The following is an 11,381-nucleotide window of genomic DNA, read 5'->3' as shown; positions in this document are numbered from 1 at the left end:
TATATATATATATATACATATATATATATAATACAGTTAAAAACTAAAATAATTCAGTTGAGAAAATTCAAATATTAAATACAAATTCAAATTTTAAGATTTTAATAGTTACAATTTAAACATTTTAATAACATTATATCTAATTAAAATATGATGTATATGTAATACATTTAAAAAATGAAATATTAAATACATAGATTTATATATAATAATGTTACAAATTAAAATTGTAACATTTTAATAACATTATTCAAATAAAATAAAAATATTACAACTGAAATAAAATTACAAATCTATTAATTAAAAATCTGAATTTGAAGTATTTTAAAAATATTGTTATGGTTTTCTAAAATAAAAAGTGTATGACCAAAAAAAGTGCGAGACTCAGAGTTTATTTCTTTAATGTTTCAGAGTTTATTTCTGAATCAGTGATTATATCACAGATACAAAACATTTGGAGAAGTACAAAAAGAAAAGAGTTGATCTGCTTCAGTTCCACAGAACAGTCCTTGTTATTCATTTCGATCAGTTTTTTACACTGAGGAAGCGGCTGTTACAAAAGCACTCGTCTCTTTCAAAAACATCCGCTGCAGATGAACTGGATGTTTATCTGAAACCTCCAGCAGAGTTTTCTTATAAGACCGAGAGATGTTTCATCAGAATTGCACATTTTTGTATCTGGCGGAGATGGTGTTTGTGTACGAGGCCGTGGTTTATCTGGAGTATGTGTAAATATTTAACGGGAGCCGGACCGCCGAGAGCTTGAGATTTCTGCACTGATTTATACGAGTGTTTGTTATCTGAGCTGAATAACAGTTGCTAGGGATCTGACATCGATAAAGTCCAGATAAAATAGCATGTGGGTCTATAAACATTTGTAAAGTTCACTCTCTCTGTGTTCTTTAGTTTAATGGTGTTTTGGTTCCTGATGATTATTAGTCTCGCTGGTTGTTCATTAGTTCCTGCACCTGTTGTGTTTCACCTTTATTACTCCACCTGTGTATTCAAGCCCTCGGTTTCCTTTGGTTGTGTGTTAGTTTGCTCCTGCGATCTCCTTTATGTTACTTTGTGGATTAATAAAGAATAGGGATGCAATGATATGAAAATTTTGGCCGATACCGATAACCGATAATTCTTTATATTTGAAAGCCGATAACCAATAAATTGGCCGATAAATCTAAATCCAAATTTTGATATCATTTTTGAGAGCCTTATTACAAAAACAAAAGTCTCACTATTAAAAGCCACGTCCCAAACACACAATTATGATGTTTTCATTATAATTGTATGTAGCCGATAGGGGTTGCACGACTACTGATTTCTGCTAGTCGATTTCTTATCAAAACAATACTCGAGTTAACGTTACTCGACTACTCGTCGTTTATGCTACTGTATATGAAAAGACATGAAATAGCTAGATCTTATCAATAAACATTTATTAATTCATAGCCTAATGCAACACTTACATAAGTAAACTCTCAAAACATTATAATTATGACATTTCATTTTTAAATTTTCATGTAACAGTCTAAAGCCAAATAAATAGCCGTTCTTGCCTTTCATTTCAGACGTCTGCTTCTAGGGGCCGTTCACATATCGCGTCTTTTCCGCGCTCAAGGTCGTTATTTCAAATAGGCGCGCGGCGAGCACGCTCACCCCTCATTTACACCGCACACGTCTGCGGCGCATTACGGCTGCGACACGGCTACCGGAGCTGATCGCGCCCATTCTAGTCAATGCTGGTGTTTACACCGGCCGCGATGCGGCGCGTTTCAGAAGCTTCCCAGAAGCGGCTCTCCGCGCCGCTTCGCTAAATATAGGCGCCTAGTCTATTTTTGACGGACGCGCGTCCAAGTCGCACCGGAAATACAAAATAAAAGTAAAAGAAAACATTGTCAAATTCAAAATAAACACTCTGTGCAAACTCCCAAACGTATTACACACCAATATCCTTGGTAGAAACGATAGACTGTATGGTAGAAATCCAAAAATCAAGAAAAAACACGTCGGACAGGCAAATCACGTGGTCTCGCGCATCCACTCGCTCCGCTTCTGAAATGCTCCCGGTGTGAGTTGGCACCGCGTGGAGGACGGAATAAAACCTTATCGCAGCCGTAATGCACCGCAGGCGTTTGCAGTGTAAATGAGGGGTCATAATGAAAGCAACGGACGTGGTGCGCTAGTTTGTCCAGGCGTGTTTTTCCTTCTCATCTCCAGAAATATATCTAGTAGTAAAGCTAATGCAAGGGCTAGAAATAAATTAATCCTTTGCTGAATGATACTTCTTCGTCGTCATCATGTAGAGCGCAGTTTGGTTGCAATGACAGACGCCACGGGAGCGCTTCTAGGAGACAGCAGCACGGCCGCGCGCGCTTTCCACACGTTTTTAGAAGCAATATGTGAACGGCCTCTTGCAGAGTTGGCCAAATTACAATATTTTTGTCATCCTTGATGAAATTCTTCCACACATCTGACGCGTGGTGTCTGTTGGTGACGTTCGCCATTTTTAATTCATTTATGTTTAATGGACGCTCGAGTAGTCGATTGTTTCCGACAGCGTCGACTAGTGGTTGAAGTAGTCGATCTATCGACTACTCGACTAGTCTATGCAAGCCCTAGTAGCCGATATGAAAGACTTGCGCTGCACATGTTGCACATGTATTTTCCTTTACCATTAACAATGGCCGATAACATTAATAATGAACATATATCGGGCCGATAATGATAACATTAATGATGAACATATATCGGGCCGATAATTATAACATTAATGATGAACATATATCAGGCCGATAATGATAACATTAATAATGAACATATATCGGGCCGATAATGATAACATTAATGATGAACATATATCGGGCCGATAATTATAACATTAATGATGAACATATATCGGGCCGATAATGATAACATTAATGATGAACATATATCGGGCCGATAATGATAACATTAATGATGAACATATATCGGGCCGATAATGATAACATTAATGATGAACATATATCGGGCCGATAATGATAACATTAATGATGAACATATATCGGGCCGATAATGATAACATTAATGATGAACATATATCGGGCCGATAATGATAACATTAATGATGAACATATATCGGGCCGATAATGATAACATTAATGATGAACATATATCGGGCCGATAATGATAACATTAATGATGAACATATATCGGCCGATAACATTAATAATGAACATATATCGGCCGATACCGATTACATTAATAATGAACATGTATCACCCGATACCGATATGACGACCCATATATTGTGCACCCCTAATAAAGAAGTGTTTGTTTGGATTCTCCAGCGTCGGGGAATTACAACAGCCACTGATTACAGCTGTTTATATTCTACTTGTGCTCTTTTTCTTCCAATATTTCGAATATATAAACAAATCAAATATACATGTCAAATCTGCAGTAATCTTTGGTGTGAGTTGTACAATTCTGCATGAATTCTCTCCTTCACTTTGCAGAGTTTTTGATGGATTCCCAGCCGACTTCAGCGTAAACGGTGTTCATCTGCCAGTACAGGACGCCCATGAGTTTAGACCACGCCCCCTGCACTGAGGCTGGACTGAAGGATTGTGGGAAAGCTTCCACCAGCACCTCCAGGATCACTCCGGCCAGAATCTGCAGAAATGAGTTTGGGGTCAGTAAAACGATTAATACTTTTACTCAGTAAAAACACATGATCAAATATGAAGAAGCACAACTGTTTTCAGCACAGATAATAATCATAAATGTTTCTTCAGCAGCAAATCATCATATTGGAATGATTTCTGAAGGATCATGTGACACTGAAGACTGGAGTAATGATGATGAAAATTCAGCTTTGATCACAGAAATAAATAACATTTTACAATATATTCACATAAAACAGCTATTTCAAATTGTAATAATATTTCACAATATTACTGTTTTTTACTGTATTTTTTACTAAATGAATGCAGCCTTGGTGAGCAGAAGAGACTTCTTTTAAAAACACTTAATTTCAATAGTCCACTTTAGACATTATACTAAGTAACTTCGCAACTATGTCAACCAGGGTTTGGTTGCACCATATGTGTGTAAGTTGCAATTTAGCCAAGTTATAACTTACGCACTACTAAATATTTTTGCTTTGCACCATTAAACATAGTTGAAGTGTCACTCTACGTATAAACTAAATATTTACAGAAGCCTCCGATCAGGAGTAACGGTTGGAATAAAATAGCAGACTGACTGAACTGATCAATAAGCTCTTCTTTTACGCAACAGACTTCAGTCCTTTAGACACATTTGATAATGCTGACATTTCTATTTGCTTACATTTTAAGAGAGAGAACATTATGTGAATAGATCTATTTTAGTTTAACTCCAACTCACCTGCTTGGAAGTGTCTGGTAATCCTGAAACCTTAGATGAAAAAAAAATGTGTTTGTGCTAATTTTATTCTAAGTTTAGCCAACTTGAAATGTGAATTTGTAAGTGACAACTTGGATATTTGAGTTGACTAAACTTACTTATGAACACTTACTTTTTTAAGGGCTTTTTACACAACATCGTTTTCAACTAAAAACGTAAAACTTTTTATGCGTTTTGGCTGTTCGTTTACACAAACCTCTGAAGACAATGATGTCATGCACATGCGTATTATGTGTTCAGTCTATAGTCTTTCATCGCCATCTACTGGTCTGGCAGCAGAAATACAGTGTTTTAGTCGTTTTCATGGGTCCATGTGAATAACGGGGATCGTTTTGACAATGTACGTCTCAAAGGAAGAACTTCTCCATTTTAAGCATATTGTTGTCGTCTAAACGTACCCTAAGTTGACACAACACTTTTTTAGTGTGGATCAGATATTTTTAATTAGGGTTGGAGGAGCTAAACTCTGCAAGGCTGAGTTTGAGACAATTGTTACTTATAATGAGAGTTACTTGACAAGTAGTTGCAAAGTTACTCATAGTCAGTAGAATGCCTAAAGTGGACTATCAAAATAAAGTGTAACCCTTCTTACCAAAACATTTAAAAATCTCCCCGAGCCAAGAATTGATGTTGTTTGTTTCCTCATACTCACTTTGAAGTAAACGGGATCCACCTTGTGTCTGAGCGCGTGTGATTTGCCCATCTGCTTGAAGATGGTGTTGAGTTTGTCTGCGTCGCGCAGGTTTTCCACCATCGAGTTGAGGGTGGTCATGACCCGCAGGGCATGTTTCTTCAGCTGGACGCTCTGCCGCATCTCTTCGGGATCCTGCATATCGCGGAACTGACTGAAGTACTTCTTCGCGGACGGGAAGTTCCCGAAGAACCTGGAGGAAACACATTTAGTTATATTTACAACAAACATTTCCTTTCATCTGGACCTGCCATGATTCAAAGAGGGCATGTTATGCCCCTTTTTCAAAGTTTTGATGTTGTTTTTGGCCTCTACTAGAACAGGTTTTCATGCTTGAATGTTCAAAAAACACATTATTTTCCTCATATTCTCAATTGTTGCCGCTCCTCTCTTCCCAGTCTGTCAGTAACGCTCTGTTTAGTTCCTGTCTCTATGAAGCCCCTCCTTCTGAAAAGCTCACTGTGCTCTGATTGGTCGGCTGGAGCATTGTGTTTGGGAAATGTCCCGCCCCTAATTTCCATAACGGCCAGTTTCAACACGATACTAACTAACTATATAACTAACTCAACCAGGCCCCGCTCCTTTATTCTGCGTATGAATTATGTAAATATTTTGACGTGTTCGTTCCCGGAAGAAACTCACGACTACAATGGAGGCATTTCAGGGAGTTCAGAAACACTGAGAATAACTCCCGCTGGAGGGACTTTACTGAGTTTTTTGGAACGGCATGATTTGTGGGTGAACAGCCCCTTTAAGAGACCCCAATAAAATGATCATGAATTAAAAATATCCTTTTGTATTATTGCCCTGAAATAATGTGATTGATCCTGAATTGAACCTATTTAAGTGCAAACACAGAAGCATTTCTAATCAGACTGGAACAGAAGACCCTCGTCATCATGTGATCAAAACAAAGTTGCAAATCTTCATTGATTTATGATCGTTTATGCATTTGATTTATTATAATAATCTCTATGTCTAGCTTTGTGATGTCACATTCACATTAGCAGCATCTTTGTTTATACTGGACCATAAAACGGTTAAAAGCCAAAACCAAGTTTTGTTGATTTAAAATGTTAGATACATTTATAAATTAAAGATTTGATTTAATTGTGATCAAATGTTTATTGAGAAGAATGTTAAATATATTTGACTTGAATAAAACCTAGTCAGTTTTTCAGTGTACTTTTAGCAGATATTTTAAATAAATGAAAATAACAAAGGTAGTGGATGATTAAGTTTCACATTGAGGATCCAAACTTCCTGTTTTAACAAGAAATACATCAATGCAGGGCTGTGCAACTGTTTCATGAGGTTCCTACAGATAAAACTATAAAAAGTGAGTGTGTGAGAAAGTGTGTTCGGACCCAGCTGGACAGATAACCGTTCCTGAGATAATATTTAACCAACATTGCTGAAATTCTCCTCCACTTACTGCAATAAAACTCAGGCAATGGCTTTTTTTTTTTAACTCCGCTTTGTAATGAAAATTAGTTCAGACGCATTTAAAGGAGGTTTTGCACTCTTGACCCTATAGTGTGTGTGACTACCATGTCTGACCGTATAACAGGAGTTGTGTTTGTGACTCTGGTGTCTGTGTGTTGTTCCTCTCGTCCAGCAGAAGCAGCTCAAACACTCTATAATGTTTAATGTTTCTGGCTGTGTAAATATGATTCTGTGTTTACAATCACCTAAACACATCCATCTCTCTTTCTCCATCACATTCAGGTGTGTGTTTCTGCCTTGACTTGAAATTTTAGTATTGTGTATTTAGTATTATAGTATTTATTAATATTTCAAATGAGTTTTTTGTGTAATGTGCAGTAGATAAAAAGAGAAAAATAACCATATGTTTGACACTGCCGATGCTGAGTGTAATTGGTGGTTGCCAGGGTGTTACCATGCAGTCACCAAGGTGTTCCTATTGGTTGTTAGCATGTTGTTATGCGGTTGCTAGGCAGTTCTGGGTGTTTGCAAGGTGGTTGCTTACTAAAAAGAATATGTAAGCATGAGCTAACAGTTCTGTGTCTCAGATAAAAGAGATAAATTCAACTCCAAACATTTCTAAATATAAGAATCTGAAACATCACTAATATTCCCAGTGTTACTGTAGGTGACCTTTAGTCTTGAAGGATAATGTAAGTGTTTGTTCTGGTGTAACACACTTCAGATGGTGGTCACTTGAAGGTTTCTGATCATGTATTTTCATCTACAGGCCTCAAACATGATGGCTTATTTTTAAATAAGTGGCTGATCGTAAATCCTTCAATCCTGAAGTTTAAAATGTCCTCAGGGAGCGAGTTTCAACACCACTGCTGAAGTGTGCGATTGTCCTCAGGAGTGTTTGTTATGATTATGTGTGTAACGGTACGTCCTGTCCTTTTTAAACACACAGATGCTGTGTCATCTTGCCTTAAATTTCCTTTAAAGTGAAATAATATGTCTGAACCTGCATTATCTGATGCTCGCAGCACATCCCACATGTCTGAGATCCCTGATACTAATGTAAGTGGTTGACATGCGGTTAGATATCTGACATCAGATCATGATTTATGCATCTGAGATATTAGTCCTAGTGGCTGTTAGATTACAGCAGAACAAGAGTGGACTGGTTAAACCTCTTAAAAACATTTCAGAAAGAACAAAATGATTTCATAGGAGGGTCGTTTCAGTTGCTCAACAAAAGGGTGCATTGAGTTGTTATGAATGATTTCATGTTAGCTTCTAGATTTCAGACTCCTGCATCAAATTTGCTTGAATTGATAAAAGAAGTATTTGAATGAAGCCCTTTTTGTGTTTTCTGTTGATCTTACGAGTCCCACCGCCCTCTTCAACTGTATTTCACCTCAGAACTGAACCTTAAGCCAAACCGCAACAGGACAGGAGGATCCGTCCCCTTAATTAGACACGGAGTCGAGTAAATGCCTACAGAAGAGACTCATCCTCACATGTCGAAGTCAAACAGCAGATAAAGGGAGCCGGTGTCTGCTCTGTCCTCCTAATGTGTGTCATTACTCATGTTTGAGTACACCAGCTCTTAACCTCTGCTATGTGTCAGCGGCTGGACGACGAACAAAGGCACTTCAAATCCCCTGGAAAGTTAAAACAATCGTGGGGATCATAAACGGAGCTCGAGTTATGAAGACTCTCTTAGTCCAGATGCATGTGATACGACACCTTTAAAGAGACAGATCACCAAATCTGATCATTACAGAGCACACTGTGCGACACAGATCTGATAAACTTGGGTACGGCATGTCGACTGTACGATGATGACACCTATTGAATCGTATATTTCGCAAGTTATAGAAGAATAAAACATCATCAGCATGCGCTAGTGGTAAACAAATAGAGCAAGATCAATCACACTTTAATTGGTAATTGTGTTTAAGTGCACTGATAAAAAGTGGAGGAAGTTTGCAAATGGATCTTGAGGTAAGTAGTTTTAAGTTTTAGGGCCCTATTTTAAACGATCTGAAATGCAAGTATCAAAAGCGAAACACAAGTAACTTTGTGAGCAGATCTCGGGCGCCGTTGCTATTATACCGGCGGGATAAATGACTCTTGCGCCCGACGCAAATCTAAAATGGGTTGGTCTGAAGTAGCTTCATTATTCATAGGTGTGGTTTGGGCGTAACGTGAAATAAACCAATCAGAGCGTCATCTCACATTCCCTTTAAGAGCAGGCGCGCTTGTTCCATGGCGGATTGCTATTATAACGGCGGATTTGCCAGGAGTGGTTCACATCCGAGGAGACCGACGTTCTCGTCAGGGCCGTAAAACACAGCGAAGTGACATTGGGGATGGAGAAACCCACCCAAATTAGCTTCGGTTAAACAGGTGTATAATAATTTGGGGAAATGTGTAAGCTAGATTTATGCCTATTTTTTCACATCTTCATGGAATGATTTCCCTCATGTGGAATATTTTTCCTTGTAATAATGTATGGTTTGCAAAAATGGCAACTGCTGTGTCTGTGTAGAGTAGAGAAGCAAAGTGCATGCGCGTTGTGCACACGCTACATTATGGCCAAGCATGCGCCACTGACTTTAGACCAGGTTTTTCGTGGTCTGTGGCGGAATTGTTTTCTGAAACTGCAAAATAGCACCAGGGAATGTTTGCGCTGGAACACGCCTCCTCTTTTCGCTGCACCGTGCCGGAAGCTCAAGTTCATTCCCTAATTTACCGACGTGCATCTGTGGAGGGAAAAGTCCGCTGTGCGTCGGGTGCAAAATAGGAATGATACATACGTCGGTGTACAAAGTCAATTGCCCTGGGTGCAATATAGGGCCCTTAGTGTCATGTCGTGTTGATCAATACACCATTTCATGTTGTATTTTTATTGGCTAGTCAGTCGACGTAGGTCGTAGCAGCAACAAACACACTGTGAGATGATCATGCTAAATTACTGACACTGTCTGGAAATGATCACAGGCTATCTATCTTTGGCCGTAAGACTGTGACATAGGCCGTCTTTGAACCTCTCTCACATGACCACAGAAATCACCGCGATTGGTCATCTTTCGTCTGGGACAGCCCACAATCGTACAGTGTGTACCGGGTGTAAGGCACATATATATTAGCTGCTTAAATGTGCTAATTGAACTAAGGCCTAATCCTGGCTTAATCTAAACCCCGTCTGTGAAACCAGGCCTTAATGTCATTATTTAATTGAATCATATGGTTTACTTCGGCTAGATTTGTCAAAATATCTCTGTTTTGTGTTCTACAGTAAGAAAAATACTAACAAATGAGTTTGGATTATTTACTATTTATTTTACTTTTATTTAAGTAGTAGTTAAATGCTGTTTTAGTTAAGTTTGATTTTGTCTTTTTTTTTTTACGTTTCTAATAGCTTTCATTTATTTTAGTTTATTTATTTTTCTCTTTGTGATTTTTGCCTTGACGTCACGCTGCCCACAAGGCTATCGGCGCTGACTTGTGTTTCAGTTTTAGTACTTCAACTTTTTTAATTCTATCATTTCTAATTTTCGCTTAAGTTTTTCACATAATATTCATTCTTTATCATTTTTTCGATTTTTTATCATTTTACTCAACAATAACAACTCTGTTTGGGATGACATGAAGTGAGTGAAGGCGTGTTAATTATAACAATAACTATAATGAAAACTAACTATATTAACATCTACACCAACAGACTACAACATTATAGTTATTATTAGTATGTCGGCGTGGATATAGTTTTTTTGTCTGTTGGTGTGGACACTAACATAGTTATGGTAGTTATCAATGTTGGTGTGAATGAGTCTTAAATTGTAACAGTTTTATTTAAATAAGTTTTATTTTGGGGTGAATTATCCCTTTAAGACACACAGTTAAAGTGTTTCTGCTTAAGTGAGTTGTTTTGCCGTTTGCAACTACTTCTTGGCTGCGATCTGGTACTTTTTGTCACCAACTATAGTCACGGACATGAAAGGGGCTCTTCTAGAGCTTCAGCGTGCGCTTGGGTTTATATAAATGGTTGATAACATCTGATTTATTCCACTGACCTGCTAAATTAAAGCATCACAGAGCTTCCGTTTAAAGCACGTTCCCTCTGAGAAATGAGTCTAATTTCACGAGCTGAAAGAGTTTAATTATAAATCTTTATTGCAGCCCTTCAGGTGTGATCTCAGAGAAGATGTGAGCCGTTATCTTTAGAGAGAAACGACTGCAGTCTTCAGACACTGTTACAGATGAGCACAGGTCAGGAATGAAGATATATGAGCTCACGTGAGGCTTTCATGTGGTTTCATGATTCGCTCAAATTCCTGAACGTTAGAAGAAGAGCAGGATGTTCTTTACAAGGAGGAACAAGAGATGTAATAAAATACAAATATGATGAGCTATAAAAGTCATTAAATCATAATTGCATTTTTTTGGGTGTGGTACTTGCTCTAGTAGATCTAGTGATTGTCATGCAAACTAAGGTTAATAGGTTTTATAATATATTGATTTGCTTTAATCGATTGCACTTTCTTTTGTTTAATGTTCATGGTTTATTTATTCCAGCTGTATTATAAATGATCTTGAACTCTTTCGCTGTATTACAATCTTTTATAGTCATGCCAGTAGATCTAGAAGAGAGATAGAGTTAGCGGTGAAGTACATCGAATCAGTCTCTGATGAACTGATTTAAAGTGAAATAACAAACTATCGTGACTCAATAGATTCAGTTTCAGATATCTGGCCTGAATTCTCTTTGATTTGCTCATTTATTTTTAGCTCAACATCTCTCTGTTGCTCACAAATGCATGTTAGT

General features: G+C 37.8%; 1 protein-coding gene across 2 annotated transcripts in view; it reads right to left on the bottom strand.

Moving 5' to 3' along the window:
* Positions 1–401: 401 nt before the first annotated feature.
* Positions 402–11,381, bottom strand: part of cygb1 (cytoglobin 1) — a 14,677-nt gene continuing 3,697 nt past the window's right edge. Inside the window, exons 2-4 of one of the 2 annotated variants that reach the window (XR_014029627.1) lie at positions 5,081–5,312; positions 2,137–3,654; positions 402–1,694 (exon numbers count right to left, since the gene is read on the bottom strand). Coding sequence is in view for 1 of the 2 variants with exons in the window: in XM_081358752.1 (XP_081214878.1) it covers positions 3,487–3,654; positions 5,081–5,312 (400 nt within the window). In the remaining variant the exon portion in view is untranslated. Of the gene's footprint in view, positions 3,655–5,080; positions 5,313–11,381 lie in introns of both variants that reach the window. The other variant, XM_081358752.1, reaches the window with a different exon arrangement.

Source organism: Scardinius erythrophthalmus (assembly GCF_964197995.2).
Source record: "Scardinius erythrophthalmus genome assembly, chromosome: 1".
Classification (NCBI taxonomy): domain Eukaryota; kingdom Metazoa; phylum Chordata; class Actinopteri; order Cypriniformes; family Leuciscidae; genus Scardinius; species Scardinius erythrophthalmus.
Note: the sequence above shows the minus strand (reverse complement) of the source record. Positions and strands in the feature narration are given on the sequence as shown.